Source organism: Orcinus orca, chromosome 2 (assembly GCF_937001465.1).
Source record: "Orcinus orca chromosome 2, mOrcOrc1.1, whole genome shotgun sequence".
Classification (NCBI taxonomy): Eukaryota; Metazoa; Chordata; class Mammalia; order Artiodactyla; family Delphinidae; genus Orcinus; species Orcinus orca.
In genome coordinates this window covers 20828959-20849105 of record NC_064560.1, presented here as the reverse complement: position 1 = coordinate 20849105, position 20147 = coordinate 20828959, and the positions used below count along the sequence as shown (strand labels likewise).

The 20147-nt window shown below is 45.1% G+C and overlaps 1 protein-coding gene across 11 annotated transcripts in view; it reads left to right on the top strand.

The window, feature by feature from the left end:
• CELF2 (CUGBP Elav-like family member 2) overlaps nucleotides 1-20147 on the top strand; it is an 830917-nt gene that overhangs the window by 713316 nt on the left and 97454 nt on the right. For 10 of the 11 annotated variants that reach the window (XM_033439192.2, XM_049705739.1, XM_012535222.3 and 7 more), the window contains one exon: nucleotides 206-288. The exons of the other annotated variant lie outside the window; for it this stretch is intronic. In XM_033439192.2, the coding sequence (XP_033295083.1) occupies nucleotides 206-288 (83 nt within the window). The remainder of the gene's footprint in view (nucleotides 1-205; nucleotides 289-20147) is intronic. 11 annotated transcript variants of the gene reach the window in all.

Genomic DNA, 20147 nt, shown 5'->3' with positions numbered 1-20147 from the left:
GACTCCCCAAAGTGGGGAGAAGCTAATAAATATGATTTAGGATGAAAGGCGCTGTGTAAACGCTTGAGCTGTTATTACTGTTCCCGTGCACTTTATTTTTAAATTGTGCATCCTTTTAAGTAGATGACTCGTTCGCCCCAGTCTCCATGATATCGAAGCAAAGCATTCACAGAAATTTCTAAAACCTTTTCATTTCTCTCTGTAGGTTGTTGTTTCGTAACATTTTATACAAGAAAAGCTGCACTTGAGGCCCAGAATGCACTGCACAATATTAAAACTTTACCTGGGGTGAGTCGGTTTACTTTTGTACCAAAATCACTTTATTGCTTGAAAATGGTCCTTTCAACTGAAGTTTCTAGTGATGGGCTCTTAGTGCCAAAAATGACTTTGGGCTTTTGAGGAGGGTGTGCTGACCCCACCTCCCGTCCCCCCTGCAGCAGCCAGAGCAGCTGGCCAGCCCCTCAAGAAACGCTGGCATTACCGCTGACAGAAAGACCTCTCAGAGCGTATGTCCCCTGGTTAGAAAATCAGAGTGACCCCACTGGCTCGCAGTGGCAGAAAAGAGGACTGGGTGGGCTGCAATTTCAAAACGGGGGGAAACTCCACACACACACACGCACGAGAGGAGCAAATGGAAAAGGAAAAGCTTTTACTCACCAGGAGCCTCTTTTCAAATTTAGTCCTTAGATTTTTCTTTTGAAAGGACAAAAATGTACCCTGCACAGCCGTAATATTCAACCTCCTAATGGTTTCTAAACAGTCAATGGTGGTTAACAAAGTCAATGTTTTAATGCCCAATTTGCGGCTTCATGTCGATAGAGAACAGAAAATACAAAGCTTACAATTTTTTTCCATTTCCTTCCCAGTACTTTTGGATGCTTGGTACCATTCACTAGAAATGAACTGATGTGGGCTATAGCTACTTCATCAGAATACATGATTTCCTGGGGGCTGGGACAGTTTTATCTAGTGTATGCTGGTATAAATTTCTCTGTGCTGTCGGGATATCTTCCCTGTTGACTCAAATGTCAGGGATGAGTTAGTTTAATAGCATAATGATTTGTGTAGGTGATAGTGAAGAACCTCTGGTAATCAGTGCTATGTTAATGATTTTATTGAAACCTGGTTTGATAATAGTAAAAGAAAGATAACTTGATGTCCCTAATGTTTTCAGCGTATAATTCTAACTTTTTATCATTCATCTGTCGTGCTAACCTATGTACACAAGTCATTTGATACCCTGTCACCCCCAGAAAAGATAGCATTTGTTTAATTCACCACCTTAGCGCAATTGAAAATTGTATAATGTTTTAGTGACAAGGCAGTCAGTAGAAGGTTTTCAAAACATTAGCTTCGTAATAACCAAAAAGTAATAAGTTATGAACCTTGGTCTCAAATCACACCACTTTGGTTTTCCCCTTTTTGTGCGAGCAAATCAGAGAGACAGTGGTTCAGAAAAGCAAGTGTGATACCAGAATTCTCCCTCCCAATTCAATTTAACTACTTCTCCCTGAAACTTCTAAGGTGATTTTTAGTAACGGAGATTTTACTGGGTCTAAGTGCTTTGCCTAATGATTTTTTAAGTATCATTTCAGCTTCATTCTCTGTATAAATGGAATTTTTCCAACGTAAATTCTAGGAGGTTGCAGCGTTAGGTTACATTATTGAACGAAGCAACCAAGTTAAATATTTACTGGCAATGGTAGAAAAATTTTTTTTTTATTTCCCAGGCTCCAAATCCACCCCAAAACCCACTTGGTATCCCTTCTTCTAGAAAGAAATACTTTACAGTAATTAGTGCACAAAATCCCTTCGAGGTATGTTTACAAATATTACTTGATGATAAATTGTTACTTAGTATTTAGGGTGTATCGAGGCACATCACATCCTATTTTTAAATTAATGCAGAGCTTGGTTAATTTGAGTTCATCACCTCCACTAGGAGAGGGACATAGCTCTTAACATGCAATTTTCATACGTGAAGATGCTCGCTAGAAACCCAGAAGTAATCTGATGAATGGGCCGTGTTGGAAAACCTACAAATGACTGATGAGTTTGCTCCCGTTTGGGACATCTTACTCTGACCCTTTTCTCTGCAAACAAATAGCATCTTCTGTATTAAAAAAAAAAAAATGTTGCCCATGTCTCTTTTTCGCCTTAAAAATTCTGCATGCAGAAGTCAGGGCTGGTGATTTTGGAAACCCATTATTAAGGACAAGAAATCTGGGGTTGGAAAAGATGGTTTGTGGATTGTTTTCGGCTTTCTTTTTATCCAGTTCAATTTCCGATGCCCAATTACTTGAGGTGGGTTAAATGAAAATTTTGAGAAGTCAGGTCTGATTTGTAAGCTCCTAGCCTTCACAGTGCGCACAGTATTGCTACATCTGCCATTTCAAATTAGGCGCATGGGAACAGAGTTCCACATCTTGCATTTATGTATTGCTTTATCTGATCAGCATCACCCTTAACAGCTCCAGGAAGAACATGAAAGTGGTTTCCTATCAGCTGGGAGCTTTGGTGGGCAGGAAGAAAAGGGACCAGATAAAAGATTAATGCATATTCTTGGGGAAAAAAATATTACAGGGTGCCTTTCTGTTTGATTACAAGCCTTGGAATTAGTCAACATTTCCATAATTCTAAACCAATATACACCTGTTTTCCCACTGTGATGTGAAGGAACAACTTAATTTAACAGAATCCCTGCTGTGCTAAATCTCTCATTAAATACCAAGTGAGTTCGGTAATTTAAAGTTGTAACACTACTATTTTAACTGGTTGCCTTCATATTATGAAATTAATAAGAAATTAATGATGCACTTTGCCATATGCCTTCAATTTCTTTCTGAATAAAAATAAAAGGGATAAAGAAAAATGCATCACCAGCTGACACTTTAAAGCTTTTCTGGTTGTAATCATTTCTCCTGTGGATAAAATCCATTAAAAATGCACTTGCTGCCTTTCTTTCTAAAGTGTCCACAACTCTCTGTTTAAAACAAGATCAAATAGTGCTGGGTGTTTGGTTGGAGGTTTTTTTCCCTATTTAATTTTCTTTTGCAGTTGATATGTTTTGTCATAATGGAACTTTTCATCACGGAACCAAACTTGGTGAATGTTGAGAGACTATCGTTCTTGAGAGAAACAAAGAACTTGGTTAGTGTGGGAGAGGAAGAACACCTGATGGGATGTTCATTTATGCAGTTGGATGTGTCTGCTCTCAGATTTTTGTATAAAGGCACCCTTCCTCCCATGTCATGTATGGATTATAGAGACCCTTTCTGTGGTGAGGTATAGGGCAAAGCATCTGGGCCTTACTTAGCAGTGCAAAGGCATTAAGGACACATTTCTCAAGCCTGTCTCTTACCACGTGACTGAGAAAGACGCTGGGTCTTATATCCTCTGAAGTGCTCAACATAAATCCTAGAAATACACTATTAGAAATTAAGGGAGAAAATTCAGGAGCTCAACACAGGGAGCAAGAAATGAGCTTCGGAGGGTGGGGAGGTCCTTCCCCTGGTTTGATCATGCTCTGCTCTACAGATAGTGGTTTGACACATATGCAACAGATCAAACCTTAGGCACGGCGCCTAATTTATTACTGACACTTCATTAGGTTAACAAATCACTCATGATAATCGGTGCCTGCCGTGTGCCAGGCGGCAAAGCTATACGGTCACACGCGCGCCCTTGAGATCCCTAGTGAGTCTGTGACCGTGTCTGCACAGAAAGCAGAGCCTGATGAACCATTGGCCTTGCTACCAACTGGGTAGACTTGCTCCACAGCTGAGCCATTTGCGTTCTTGGACAAATCTTGATTGCCCGTCCTTTGACGACGTAGCCAATCAGGCTAAGAGATAGCTTCCTTTGTTTAGGGTTTCAGGCAGGCACCACCTCACTGGTAGAATTATTCAGTAGAAACATCATCGTCTGCCACTGTGTTTCCGAGAGAGAAAACCCTTGTGAAGGCAACTTGCAAGATTCATTTTGTTCTCACTGACCTAATTTAGCTTAATTAAAAAATAAAATAACGACCTCAGCGGAGGCACGGGAAAACTACCACGATCTCTTCAGTAATCAGATGTCAGGGCCAAATAGCCCTGTGCCAGTGACAGCACTAGGCCTTATGCCATTCTTTTTTTCAAGGTCTTCACACACATTGTCTCTAGCAATAAGGCTTTTTCATTGAAAGTCTCCAGCAGTATCGTTAGAGCATTCACCGTATAAATTAATTTAATTAAGGATGTAGTAACAGAGAGGAATACAGGTTTGAAAAAGCTCTTAAATTTTAACAGCAAGGAAGAATCAGAATCCAAATGTCTTGTAAAATATTAACTGCAAATTTCTTCCAGCCATTTTCTCCGAGTCTGCCTTCCTCCTTTCTTTTTAGAGTCACTACCAGTTTTATTAAATGCACTTTATATTAAGGAGTTACAGCCCTAAGAGCACATTTGTTTAGAGCGCTCCGTGTTAACAGTGGCAGATGGGAACGACACATAGACTTGAGAGATAAAGACAAATGGGCCTGATCCAGCAGGAAGAAGCTGTAAATAAAATGGCCTCTTGGGCCACGTGTGTTCACCCACATGACGTGAATGACCCCCTTCCTGGCTGGCCCTGTGTGGGTCGGCAGTCCTCCCCGGCAGCCTTTAACACAACTCTCCATGGAATGGTTCCCCTGTGTCCTCTAAGAGAGGAATGCTAGGGCTTAATTTCTTTCAGCAGAACAGCAAAGGCTCTCACTGGGACCAAATTCAGTTTGCCCATTGTAATGCTTTTTGAGGTACTCACTTACTCTGAACCACCTCTTCTGATTATTAATATGTATTTAATGCCTTTGTTCTCAGAGCCATGATGATTATTTTATCATTATCATCATCATTATTATTTCTGTCATAAAAATCTCTCAAACCCCATCTCTTCATGTCATGGAAATTTCCCCCGAACCATCCCATTTGAATCAAAAAGAAGTGTTTTTCCTCAGGCTCCTTTTATTTAAAATTGTTGGTTGATTTACAGTGTTGTGCCCATCTCTACTGTACAACAGAGTGACTCAGTTATACCCATATAGACATTCTTCATTTTTTTTTTTTTTTTTTTTTTTTTTGCGGTACGCGGGCCTCTCACTGCCGTGGCCTCTCCCGTTGCGGAGCACAGGCTCCGGACGCGCAGGCTCAGCGGCCATGGCTCACGGGCCCAGCCGCTCCGCGGCATGTGGGATCTTCCCGGACCGGGGCACGAACCCGTGTCCCCTGCATCGGCAGGCGGACTCTCAACCACTGCGCCACCAGGGAAGCCCGACATTCTTCTTTTTATATTCTTTTCCATTATGGTTTATCATAGGATATTGAATGTAGTTCCCTGTGCTATACAGTAGGACCTTGTTGTTTATCCATCCTATATATAATAGTTTACCTCTGCTAATCCCAAACTCCCAGTCCTTCCCTCCCTTAACATTGTAAATCAACTATACTTCAATTTTTTTTAATCAAACGAAAATTTTTTTTTTAAATCATTAAAAAATTTTTAAAGATTGTTAGGAAAAATAAAAGTCAAAACATCGTTCCGAACAGATTTGAGTCCTCAAACTCACGTGCCGTGTAGGACATACAGATATTCATACCTTCATTCGGCAAATATTTACTGCATTTTTGTGCTTTGCCAGGCGCCATCCTACGTGCTGGGGACTACAGTAGCTACCGTGATATTTATAACTAAATCTTCAAAAAACAAAGCCAGCAGTGTGCTTATGGATGTTTGATGTTTAATAAATAACTCTTGGTTATTTAATGCCTGAGGGAGTTAGTTGAATAAAATACTTGTAGAGGAGTCAAGTTTTATTCCAAAAATGATCATTTTGCCCGAACGCTCCAAAATGTAAGATACGTGTAGATTTGTGATTCCATGTGTATATAATGATGGTTTGTTTCACGTATAGAGATCTATATATTACGTATATCTCTGTATACCTACAGGATAGGTAAACATTCACACACGTCCACATGTGGATATCAATTCAGTCAAATAAATCCAGGAAGACATAGCAGAAAATCTCATTTTGTGTTTGGCCTGCCCACATACTCTTCATTGCAGTGTAGTCACCTTTCTGACCTTTGACTTCATGAACTGTGTAATTCTTCACGTTGGCAGGTTGGTTGGTTTTTGCTTCGATTCAGGATCATGGCTGATTCATAGCGCATGTGTGAGGACACCTGACAACTGTCATTTAATGGTGGTAATCCCTGCCTTTCCACCTTCTTAAGAGACGAGTAGGTGCTGAATGAGATAATGTATGTAAAGCTTTCTGAGCCCCTGAAAAAAATGGGCTTGTAAGACGTTGTTTCCACTTGACAGTTTCTGTAGGCATGAAGTCTTCTTGGGTAGCAGCCCAACAGATAAAGTGTATTTGGTGGGGAAGAAATCAGGACACCTTGATTTGGGTGTACATTCTTCAGATTTACCTTTGCAGAATTTGGCCACGGCTGAAATATTTGGCCTTATAGGACTGCCCCGAAGCAGCTATTTCCCTGCGGTGCCTGTGTTCTTTTACCCTAATACTCAGTCCTGCAGAAATACAAGCTAAACAAACGTAAACTTACTTTGCTGTTAAGATGACTTTTTAAAGGCCTGTGGTGGAGAGCGCCACCGTGCGGCCGTGGAGGAGCTCCTGGGAGGGGTGGGCGCAGAAGCCCCTACCCACCTGCGGAGCCAGGCCAGTGTGAAGAAGGGCTTAGGGTGTAGAACCGGCCCCAAATAGGTCTCAGCCAGGTGTGGCAGGATTGCTGGTCAGCTCGTTGGTTTAGACCCGAGAAAGTTGGAGGGAGGAAGAAATCCGTGGCCTGGTGCTTCCCAGTCTGCTGGCCAATCCCAGGGGATCTGAAAAAGTATATTTTAGTACTTCATAAGAGGCCGTTGGCATATATAAAATAGATCACTAATAAGGACCTACTGTAGAGCACAGGAAACTCTATAATCAGTACTCTGTAATGACCTGTATGGGAAAAGAATTTTACAAAGAGTGGATATATGTATATGTATAACTGATTCACTTTGCTGTACCGCAGAAACTAACACAACACTGTAAATCAACTTTACTCCAATACAATTTTTTTTTTAAAAAGGCAGTTGGAAACTGTCCATTTCACCCACCGTAAAGTTTTACGATGCCACCCGAATAGTGGGCACCTCTGCTTTGGACTGGCAGACAGTTCAGTAACTTTGATTGGCACTTACTGATGTATGGCTTTGATATAAGAGGTATACAATGAAAAACCAGTTTGAGGTATAAAATGAAAAACCAGTTACTTTTAAAATATGGCCCTCTCAAGACAAGGAAGCCTAAGGGAGAAGACTCATGCGGGGTCCTTAGTGGTGGTGAGTTGAAAATGGCTGAGGTGGGCAGCCCAGGGTTAAACGAGGAGCAGCTGCACCCCTTTCTGGTAACAGAACTGAGTGGAAGGCCTTCCAGTTTTGTTTTGCAAGCAACATAGTCTCAAATACCAACTTAATTAATAGGACGGTTCTGAGGGCTTATCAGAGCCAGCCCGCGTGTGACCTAGCACGGGCGCCTGGCCAGATGCGCATTGTCACCTGTGTCATGGCTTAAGGAATGTTGGTCTCTCACAGTCACAAGTGAAGGCACGAGGGGATGGATGGCACAACGGCAAAATTAAGTCATAGTTAAGAGTTCAGAGTTTACCATCCCTCTGTGGTATGTCAAGATTCGGTTGGGAATATTTGGTTCACTTACACAGATCTCATTTCCCACCAGGTTGATAAGATTTCATTCAAGAGAAGAATGTGGGGAAAAGCCATGAATTTGACTAAAGGTCTGGATGGAATCGCAGAGGAAAGGATTATGACAGTCAGATGAAAGGGGGAATTTTTAAAAAAATAAAGTTGGAAAAGGGTCCAAATTCTGTCTTTAGAGTATGCAGTCTCCGTGAGAATGCATCACCCAAAGTATGAGTAGCGTGCAGACAGAGCTTGACTCTCACGTGTGAGCTGAGCCCAGCTCAGGAGACTGTCCAGTGGAAGTGGGCTGGCCAGTTCAGAGCCTCCAACTCTGGGCCACCAAAAAGTGTATGACGTGGGGAGGTGTGGAGAGAGTTCGGCCAGGAGCCCCAAGGTCCTTCCCCAGCCACCAAGAAAGAGAGAGTGGCTGAGCTGGAGCCAGGGAGGCCGGCATAAGAGGGAGCCTTGGAGCTCCACTGCTGGGCCGGATCCGGTCTGTTTGGGCGCAAGGGAAGCAGACCAGCCACTGGGAGGGAGGGGGGCAGGGACAGAAGCTTCATGTGTCCTCTGCTTGTTGTAGCCATGGACCGTCACAGTACACAGGTGCTCAGGAAGCATCATTAGGATTCAGACATAAGCTATTAAAGTTCTTCTGAGAGTAAAGCAGTATTTTAGGACCCTATCATTCCTGCTCTCACTACCCACAAGTCACCGAGATGAAAGGATGAAGAGTCAGCACCTGTGGGAGGCTGCAGAAAGGGGCACTATGACCGCTGTTCTCTTTTGTCCTCTTTATTGCTCCTGGCCGTCGATACCTCCCATCAGTACTCAGAACGCATATTCGCGCTGCCACCCCTTCCTCCACCAGCACTTCAGAACACTCAAGAGTCCGTCCTTTCTTCCTTCAAAGAAAGGAAGTGGTTGGACTGGAATGATTCTTAGAGTCCTTCCCAGTTTTGAGAAAGCGTTCTTGGCCTTCTGTGCATTGGCTACATTGGTGGCCTATTGAATTGAAGAAAACCTATCTAGATGGATAGGTAAGTAAATAGGTAGGCGGGAGGTAGATAGATGTCTCTGACTTGACTCGCTTCAGGTGCGGCTTAGTGACTGTAGAGGACTTGGTACGGACACATGTGGACCGTCCAAGGTGTGACGCTGCCCTTTGAGATTCTCGGCACGTCTGCTTCCCTCTGCCCTCTGGTTGAGAACCAGCAGGGAGCTCAGCAGTCATGATTCTTCCGCCAGGGAACAGAGAAAGGAAAGGGGAGGCAGTGAATGCCATCAAGTCGGTCTGATTCCTTGCTTCCGGCCTTGGTTTCACAAGGGAGTTCAGCCTAACGAGGCTCCAGGGTTGCCGGTGGATTTCCTTTATCTGTTTGGCCACTGTCGCCCGTCCACATGGATAAGTGAGCCTGTGTTTGTAGATGGCTTTCTGTTGTTTATTTGTTTTCCCTCCTAAAAGCATTTTGGGTGATGTATCGATAGCATTCACCTTGTTATACGGAGGACACAGAGGCTCCAGAAGATTAAATTGGCTTCTCTGCCCTCCCCTGGCACAGCAGTGACAAAAGTAGAATTAGAGGTCACAGTCGGTCAGCCTCCCCAAAAGCTCGGCCTCCCGGCAGGGGACTGTGGCCTGGTGCTCCGCGCCTCGGAGGGAGCAGGGTGCGCGACTCAAGGGGCCAACACAGCGTAACAGGGAAAATCAGCACAAGGTGACGACGCTTTGTCAGCGGCCCAGGTCTCAGGCCCCCGAGGGAGGCTCTCGGGATGTATACTTTGCATTGTCACCGCTGCTCCACGAGGCGTGTGTCATCCAGCCCCTTTGCTGGTGAGGAAGCTGAAACTCAGAGAAAGGGAGTCACTTGTCCAGGGTTGTACAGCTGGTAACCGGGAGCTGACAGTCAGATTCAGACCAACATCTCTGGCACCTGTAGACTTTGCCCCCCTCTGGTCGGGGCAGAGGCGTACAGGTCCTAAGCCCCGTTTCAGGGGACCTCCAGCGGGAAGTGTGTTCCCGTCCATGGCTTCACTGATAAGCTCCGGATGACCACCGTGGCTCCCTGTGCAACCGTCCTGGAAACAGATCTGAAGCCTCAGCTCTCCTGCTAGCCATGCCGCACGGAGATCTCACCTAAGGGCCAGAGTGCCTGGGCCCGGGCTTTCCCTCCCCAGCAGCCGGCCAGGCGCCCTATCTGCAAGTCGGTCCTGTTGCCGCGAGTTGGGGCTCCAAGGTCCCCTGAAACAGTGGGCAGGCGAGGCAGGGTTTGCTGGTAACCCGGGTACCAGGTGACTGGCACCAGGCCCTCTAAGAGGGAGCCGCAGATCAGAGGCAGTCGTTATGGTAAGAGCAACCACTTTGCAAAATGATTATAAATGCAACACTTTTCTTCAGAGGAGTGTAGCTTTACCAACATCAGCTCATTAACATTCAGGTTATTAGGGTTCTCTTCTTTATCTGCATCCCCAGGCTCTTGGTCCCAATCCGTAATCTGCATTCTAATGTCCTGTCTCCATCCAGCTGGCCTCTCCGCCCTCCCCCCATCTCCGGGCTCCACGTCCAAGCGGGGAGAGAAGGTGGGGGCCTGGGCTCATCTCCGAAGATTAAGCATAAACCCTATTACGTGCCGCCCAAAGCATGAGGCAGCAGGCTGTAGCCGTGGGAAGCAACTCGGAGGGGTTCCAGCCCAGCCTCCCTCCCCCCACCCTGCGGCCCCGAGGAGACCTGGGGGCCTTTATGGAGTAATCAGACTTACCCTCTTACTTTATGCATGAGGAGCCAGGGTCTGGGGTGGAGGGTGAAGTCTGCAAAACCGTCCAGGCATCTGAATCCTCTGCTTCTGAAAACGAGGGACCAGACTCCCCCCCACACACACAAGGGCACTTAAATATGCAGCAAACGCCACGGATGGGGTTGTACATCCTCCCTGAGCAGCCTCACCGAACAATCACTGCTGTCTTCTTGGCCACGGCAAGTTGAGGGCAGGGAGACTAGGTCAGCGGGTGCTTTGCCATGGGTCCGGGGGGCTCAGATGTCCTTCTCTCTCTGTCCCCATCCAGTCATCTGCTCTGTGCTCATCCTTTGTCAAGAGGCAAGTTAGGATCAAAGGCTGAAGGATCGTTGAAGATATTAGGGCAGTTTATGTGGTTAATTCTGTCCAGTCATCACGCTGTGATTTCTGTGTTGGTAAGAGTGTGGCTAAGTGGATGACTGTACAGGCTTAGACTTCTGTCACCTCTGCTGCTGTCTTGGTCATGGGAGCGTGTGACCCTGGACACGTGGTGTTCTGAGACCAGGAGTTCTATGCTCTCTAGGCCCCCGATATTTCTACGTTACTGTCCTCCATCAGGGACAGGAAGGACCATGTAAGAGCAAAGAGAACAGGTTCCCTGGAAACTCACCTCCATCCCTGGAAGGTCCACGGGGTATGTTTCAGGCTGTCCAATTCCACGTGTTATGCACTTGCCCATACATAGACGGTATCGTCATTTCTTCAGAAGAGCATATGTTGATATTTAAATACATGCCAGGAAACTGTGCCAGATGTTTCACATTAAGCGGCATATGGGGTCCAGGGTACATTTGATGAACGGTCAACAAGTTGTGTGGATTAGGAAAGAGAAAATTCATTGGTGTCCTTGCCTATGTCCTACATCTTAGGTGTAAAGTCAGACCCGTAGTTGTTAGAACCCCAGGAGGAGTAGGTTTCTAGCAAATTTTGGTTGAGTAAACCTTTTGTCTATGTGCCTGATATTTTTCATTGGCTTTCAGAATTTAGATAATTTCAACCAAATAATCAATGTTCAATTAATAAAAAGCATAGTAATAGTGAACATTTATTGACCACTCCGTCTTGGGCACAGTGCCAAGGGCTTTTATATATGGCTGAGCTCATGTTAATGATATGTTAATGATATCATGTTAATGATATCGTGTTAATGATACAATACTAGGTAAATAATTAGACAGTGAGTTTTGTTTTCTCACTCTGGTTGCCTTTTCAACTCGAAGTCCGTCACTCTCAACCCAAGGAAGTTTAAGTAGCTGTGGCTATTCGAGAAAATCTCTGTGACAAATCAGTGAATATCTCTTATGGCTAATAATTTCCCTCTTCCACCTGAGCTAGAGCAGGTTAGATGGGAAAGACAGCTGGCAGCTAATCTCAGGTGAGCTTCTCCTTGTCATCTTCATCCATTGCTAATACCTGGTTTATGGTTTACTAATATTTATAAGCTATCATTTAAAGAGGAAGAGGAATGTTAGCCCAGATTTCGGTGAGTTCTAGCTTACATTTCTTCTGCTCATGGAGGCATTAACTATAATCACAGCCCCTAAAAATATCTCACAGATACTGTTGAGTCATTTAGCAGAGAATCTCGATCACCAAGTTACTTAAATCTCTCCTGAGTCAGAGTTGCCACATAAAACCCCTGGAGGTCATTGACAAAAACCATCATTAGTAAGGAAAATAAAAGTAAGAGCCACAAACCTAGGAAATCCGTGGCGAATTTCAGTCGGTTTCTGTTTATTTGACTGTTGTTCTCTGGGTCAGCAGAGGAACACAGGGCATGTGGAGGAAAATAGACCAGATCTGATCATAAGTGTTTTTAGAAACAACACCGTCCAACCCCCTCACTTTATGGTCGAGGAAACTGAAGCCCAGAGAGGTTAGGAAGGTCACACAGACGCTTGGCGGTGGACGTGGGACAACTCATGTCTCCCAGCTCTGCCCCCGTTGTTCTTTTCAGCACCTCGTGTCCCCAGAACTCCTCTCCAAGATGATGCTAAAAACATTTTAAAGAGTCAGAAATTCAGAACCCAGATTACCAGTCTGTCCGTGGATTACAGTCTGTGATGTGAGGTGACTGAACAGGCAATTCCTTTTCTCCTTTCCATTCTCTGAGAAAGACCCAGACAGATTAGATAATATTCTTCCTGGCCATTTACCTAAAATGATAGATGAATGAGATGAATTTATAAAGAATGGAAGAAGAAAAAGGAAAGTCCTTAACCTTTAAGTCCATTTGCATCTACAGCTGGGGCAGTGATTTGTAACCCTGGCTGCACAGCACATCCTCCCGGGGAGCTTTTGAAACTACACATGCCCAGGCCACACCTCAGGCAAATTGAGTAAGAATCTCTCAAAGCGGGGAGCCCAGCATCAGTGTTTTTAAAGTTCTCCCAGCGACGGGCAGATTTGAGAACCGAAGCTGGGAGAATGAATCATCTTCAGCCCCCAGGGACGGGTGGTGGCGATTAACTGTTTCCTCCTTCCACTGTCCATCCGGATGCCTGGGATCACCCTTACGGGCTGGTTATCCTCCCACAAGTACAGCGTAGCCTTGCTACTCAAAGTGTGGTCCATCAACCAGTGGCATGGCCATCATCTGGGAACGTGTCAGAAATGCGCTCTAGCCCCGCCCCAGAACTGCGTCTAAACTAGATCCCCGGATGATGCATTTGCATAGTATGTAAAGTTTGATGCTTACTCACTGGTAGGAGCAAGCCTCACCCGTGCTGCTCTGGGAATCTATCGCAGTTCCCTTTAAGATGCTCTGGATGTGTGTGCACACACGCCTCTGGTCTGTGCTGAATTGATCTGTTTGCTCATCTGAGTCCTGGGTGCCTCAGGATGACATGACTGTCCAGGACAGGTGAAGAAGGAGATCGAGAGGTCACTGGCCAGAGGAGGGGATCCTTTGTTCTCCAGCATCCATGTTTCCAGGCACCTGTATTTTTCTATCCCATCAACACTCGAAGACCTGCCGGAAAATCTCCCATGAATGAGACTTACACAGAATTCATGCATCCCAGACTGGAAGGGGACGAGCGGAGTGGGTGCTGTCTTAAGCCTAGTTCTATTCTGAAGCAAGAAGAGCGATTTCTGCCACAAAGAGTTAATCTGTAATACTCGGCAGCCCGGCCCCACCTCACAGGAACCATAGTCTCGTAGAATCCCTGCTGCTTCATCATTCGTGGACTTGAAATGCCTTCCCAGGAAAGCAGAGTGCTTGCTCTGCTGTTTCTCTTGATAAGCCTGAGAGACAAAGTGTAACCACCACCCGAACGCTAGGGTAGAGTAGACTGTCTCCTAATAAGAGGTGCTGTGTGTACCTTGGTGTACCTGTACGTTTCCACAGTTTGGGAGGCTTAAAAGGAAGGTCATCTGCCCTACAGAGTCATTGTGAGATTTCCTCTTGAGTGAGTTCTTGTTTTCCATCCATACTTCTTACAAATCTGGAGACATCTTTCACATTTGGGCTTATTCCTAATCCTCAAACATCCTAGGTAGCAGTCTGTACGCACAGGGTCACTTGTGGCTACATAAAATGAAACCCATGGCCAGCCTTTCCCGAAGTTGGCCAAAGAAGCAGTCGAGAGTGGAGAGAGGAGCCAGGCAGGAAGGGAAGCAGGTGGGACAGGACGGGAGGTGCCCAGAGGAAGAAGAGTTTGGTGCAACACCAGCTGACGGTGTATTAGACCCGAACAGAAAAGGCGACCCAGAAGGAGAACATGCGATGCGAGAGGAAAACCACCAGGCTTCCTCTGGGCCTGCCACACACACCTTGTGCTGTTTGTGTTTAGCACAGGCAACTGACTAGCTCTTGAAGAAGAACTCCCATCAGCTGGGTTTGTATACAGTTGATACATGCTCTTTCGTGCTCATCTTCCTCTACCCAACTTGATATTTCAGTCTGATTAGAGCTGGATTAATAGATTTGAGCTAAAAAAAAAAAACAAAAAACCCAGCTTCTGCTTCTTCGTTAGGCAGTTTGGAGGTTCATAACCCTTACTGTTTTCTCACCGGTGCTCACTGCTCCCTGAGTCCCATGAGTTGAGCCCCCTCACCCTTGGTCTTGGAAAGAAGCCAGTAACCCAGTTGACTAGCCGTGAACTTCTGTTACCCTTTGGGAAGGAGAGGAAAACAATGCTGAGGAGGTTTCAATCCTTGAGACAATCTGGTCACACCTCCTGAGAGGTGCCCCGACCTACCTTGAGGTAGGTCAAGGAGAAGTTCTCTGTGTTGATTTTAAGGACACACCCTTGTATTCTTCATCATTTGCATCACAGGTGAAAGCCACTCACAGTCACGGATGGGAAAAGGAAAACAGAGAACACACTGCATACAAGTCAGGGCTCCAGTAGGACGCAGGTCTTTCAAAGGCGTCTGTGCCAGGTGCCCGGCTCCCAGAATAGCATCCCAAGGTCTCGTATGAACGGTGACCTTCAGTCTCTTTGGCAGCGTTTGGTGGGACAGATGTTACAGTTTGGATTCTTGGGGCACACTCGCCAGCATTTTATCTTGACTCTCTCCTCTAAACATGATAGGCTCTTTGAGTTTTATGGAAATGCAGATACTTCAGTATTTCCAGTTAGGTAACTTTTAAAAGCTTTACTGGGAACGAGGAAATTGAGCTGCGACTTTAACAAAATTCTAAATAATGAAAGAAAAAAAATACACCAGCTGGCTAGGCCCAATACTGATTTCTGAAAGGAGAGGCTGCATCTGGCCTAAAGCTTGGAACATTGAAGAAGCTGGATCGGAGCAGAGCTGCGTGTAAACGAGAATGGAAAGGCATCTCAAGCCGCGTGCCTTCCCAGTTCCTCATCACACAATGAAGAGAAATTATTACCAACACACTTATGAAAGCATACGTTCTTCCTAAAGATGGCAAGCAAGGGACTACGCCTTAGACATCACCACACCCTAGGGTCGTTTTCTCCCACTGTCACACGTTCTCATGGCTTTCCTCTACCTCCTGTAGGCTACTGGATCCCAAATCTTGACCTTGACATAAGACTTTTCTGCCTGGCCCCAAACCTGGACATTCGAAGTCTGTAATTGGAAAGTCCCATCCAACTGACCCACAGGAAATTCCAAAACTGAAATCCTCTCCCCTCCACAAGCCAGGCCCTCTTCGTGTGTCACCTGCGTGGATGGGCGGTCCAACCAAGACAAGTAGCTGAAATCATTCTCAAGTTCTCTCCTTCCTGTCCCTCCCCTTTCCTGGACCCCATTTCTAATTAGTGAGGAAATCTGTGTTCTACCTGAGAAGCAGCTCTGGAATTTTGCTCTCTTCATCGACTGGGCCTTATCCGTTGTCATCACAGCTAATAAAAGCACAGAAGAGCTTAGGGGAATTTTTGAAGTTATCCCTCTAAGAACTACACTCGTTAGTCTTCCAAGTGCTTTCCTGAAGGCGAGCGGATGGGTGGAATTACCTTCAGGACGCTGGGGGCTACAGGTTTCCCTCAGCCGCTCTGGGAGTGTGTGAACATCGTTGTGTTGTGTCTTCTGGCAGAAAAAAAATGGACACACATAACTGCTGAGTCTTGAGGGTGAGATGGGAACTCCGAACCGTGTCCCTTCCTCTGTCTTGGGCTTCTGTTTACACACTGTGTTCCCACTGTAAGAACACAGTCTCAGGCTTCCCGGAAGGTAGAAGTAAATACTCCTGCCTTGTGATCCACTGTGGTCTGTGCTGAAATTCACCCTCCCACCTGCTGTATTCTGTTCCCCTGACGGCTTCCGTATCAGTCTCTCCTACACACAGCTCCAGATTCCTGGAGAAGGAATGTTCTCAGAGGCCGCTGTGATGCCTCGTGCCATGGGCGCCAGCTCCACAGTTTGTTGGATAAATGAATTCCCAAGGAGGTAGCTTTTATTCATAGACACTCACAATATCAAACAATCTCAAGAGTTCTTTGAAGACTAGTGGGGTGCAAGTAAGACAGGGGTATGTAGTCTCAGCTCTTTGGTTATCTGTCACAATCCTTTGGGTCACGTAGACCCCTGCCCTGCAAACTAGAAGCACAGGGTGAGACATGGACTCAACCACGCAATGAGTTTTCTGATATGATCCTTGCTTCGAATATGAGTTCCCTGGGGCTTAAAGAGGCCAAGCGGTTTGACTGTAGGTACTTAGCATTGGCAAAGCCAAGGTTCAAACCCAGACCTTATGATTCTGAGGTGTTCTTTCCACTAGAAAACAAACATAAAGCAGCCTGGGTTTCCCAGACCCTCATTCAGTACAGCACGTCCGGAGAAGTAAGAAACCATCAAAGTAGATTTGCCATTTCAGATCGAGTGTCAGTGAAGGGTTCTTATTTTATTCTCTTAGGATAAATTTCTCCCATATTCTTGTCTCATGGATCCCCTTTCTAAGTTTACCTTTGCCATTTAAACTTTGGTCACATGCCGTATATTGCAAGGCCCAAGCCTTGAATTTGATCTCTAGAGACTGAGCTTCCGGATAAGGTATTTATAGAACAATCGAACTGTCATAATTTCCCTAAGCTCTGCCAACAAGTAACTTCCAAAGTTGGTAAATGACCTCGCACATTAGAATAGAAGATGGAAATCAAAACGAGACAGTGATATTAAGCTCAAACTCATAAAGAATTAGCAGCGCTGGAGGATAGATCTTCATTTGGCAAAATATCAACCAAAGTTTAGTTACCACGGCAGAAGATGAGATGAATAAATATAGCTGCTGAAAACAATAGCAAATGTCTTGCTCGGAGGTTTAATGGATTTGCATTTTAAACATGGGTAATATGAAATAGCCCTTAAGGCGTTTTTTTTCAAACTTGCCATCTATTTTTAGTAGGGAATTTTTTTTTTAGCCAGTTCTCGTTTGTTTAAAAAAAGAGAGAGAGATTTAATCATTTTTGCTTAAACATCATTAAGAAAGGAAAATTACACTAGTTATCTCCTTTCCTTCACTTAGTACAAATCCCAAAGGCCATGGAGGTAGTTAAATAAATAAATGGGAAGAGGCTGCTGAGTGAGGTATGGCATTTGTCTGTTGTAAATGAAGTTGTCATTCCTAAGCCAACCAAATCATGCATTTTTTATGAGAGGTTGCAACTTGCAGGAGATGGAAATGTTAGACACTAATTAATAAACGTGGCTGGCAAAGCAACTCAGACAACTCGGAACTCGGAGACTCAGCTGCAGCGCAGCGTTAGAATACAGAGTTCAGTGGCGCTTTTCTGTTGATTGGATGAAACGCCTCTACCCTGTCAGAAGGTTCAAGATAAAATACAGTTGGCTTAAATATTCCGAGTTAATTTTGAACCAGAGGTTTTAAAGATTTGCTTGTTAGAGGGGCGTTGTGGTGGTGGTTTTGGTTTGCCTTAGAGTTGAAAGGAAACTGGAGATTACTGGATAAAGCATCGCTGATCTTAACAAGCTACTAAGAGTAGATAAACGGTGTCTTGGGTTGCACACGAACTGCCCATCAACTCCACGGTTGGTTTAGAGGGTAGTGCTATCTTACATCATCAAGTTGATGTTTAGTTGAACTCATACAGTTGGTAAATATTGCAGATGAATTACTGGAAAGCTCTCCAGGCCTGACAAAGGAGGTAGCCCACATAAACTGAATGTGTAGGGCTTCTTATGAGACATCTGAAATGAAGATAATACAGTTCCTTGCTGTGCAATATAGGAGGTTGTGCTGTATGAAACTGTCACCATTCAACCATTGTCAGTCTACAAAAACGGCAGTTTCACATGATCAACCTAATAACTTGACATATCGGTGTTTCTGTGTAACAGATATAAAGCGGTTATATTGTCAAGGAAAATACTCTGTGTAGATGCAGGGGAAGGGTCATGATGCCTTTTTGTGGGTGAGCCTATGGCAGAAGTACCGGGAAGAGGGAGTTCTCCAGTTTGACTGGAAGAGAAGGGAAATATGTAGAGCAATGATGAGAAGTAAGCCTGAAAAGGTAACTTGGGGGCAAAGCATGGAGTTCCTTGAAAGACAGGCCAAGGAGCTGGAATTTAATTTGGCAGATAATTGAAAGTTTTTGAACAGGACAGAGACATGATTACACCTGCTTTTTCGTCAGATTAATAAATAAAGCAGCAGTGTGTATGATGGTCTGGGAGACAAGGACCATAGTGCATGGAGACCACTGCAGGAATCTGAGTGAGCCGGAGTGAAAAAGAAATTTGGTGGAGACAGATCTAAAGTGAGAATTCCAAGAGGCAGAAAAGTAAGCCAGTTTAGCCAGGGTATTGGTTCCATGAGGGGTCTGGAAACGCAGACCCGGAGGCTGCTCCCATCCCTGAGATGATGCTTCTTCAGCACCAAGTTCAGCCCAGCACCGATGTTTCCAGTGAATGACCGAAACCCAAGTGCAATGTGGGCAGTTTTCACTGTCCAAAGGATATTTCCTATGGGGATGAGGCAGGGGTGTGGCTGGAATTGAGCAGAGATAATCCTAGGAAGCAGTACCAGGAATTGTCAGGAACTGAGTTGAGTCCTGGGAAGGGGGTGGAGAGATCGGGGGAGGAAACAGCTTGGCTAAGATTGGCTAAAACAGTTTGGCTAAGATTCCGAACCGGGTACTAGGAGTCTGCAGGCCCTGTGGGCCCAGGCAGAAGGGCCGGTTAAACAAAACGGGCATCTGCACCCAGAGTGCAGGTCAGCGAGGGAGGGGCGATGCCGTCCGCTCTCCAGTCTGCAGGCCTTGCTTCCCCCAGTTCACAGGGTGTTGAGAACTGGGTAATGGTGACCATCTGGAAACAGCCAGGGGTTGGGGAGGGGGAGGCACCACGAGCCCAGCGGGCTGGGCTCTGGTTTAGGCCAAGGCCATGTGCGAGCTGAGCCCAAAGGTGGTCATGATGGGTCGAGGCTATTGTCAAAAGGACCGTTTATGTTTAAACCAGACTCATTTGTCTTAAAATGCGAGGTTATACTAAGTTTGTGGCCTGAAGAACCATTGTATGGGAAATGTAAGGGAAATACCAGATCATTAAATCACTCCTCCGTGGCCAGGTCAGGCACTGTTATTTCAGCGTGTATTTTCCTGACTCAATTAGAGAGCGTGTCTAATGTAACATCTGGGTAACATCTGGAAGAATAACTTGGAGCATCCATCGTTGATTTTGGAAGACAGTTCCACAATCAGAATGAAATCGTGGTTAGAAAGGATATCTGTATGTTGTAAATTTTGGCTTATTAATCGGGAGTGGTTATACTCTAAGCGTCACCCAAAATCCTTGTGTGGTCTTTGCTGCGCTCGTGATTGTCATAGCATTGCCTGAGCAGCGCTGTAATCCTACACACCTCTTCTTACATTAAGTCTTTCCACTTATCTCCATTTTCAAAGTAGTTCTAGGTGCTCCCGTCTTCTGTCGTTAAAACAGGTAGATCTAAACAGAGGATTCTAGAAAAGCTAAATACTGTCGTTCAGTTTTAACTAGTTTCGCTTTGCTTTTCACCATATCTATTTGGGAGCTCAACTAATTGGATCATTTGTTTATTCCATCCCAAAGATGCAGTGACAGAGGGAAGAACCAAAATCTTATCAAAGAAATTGCTTTCTGTTTACAATAATACTGCCAAACACAGTAATAATACCTTCTACTGAAATCACAGCTAATGAGGCACCAACTCTGACA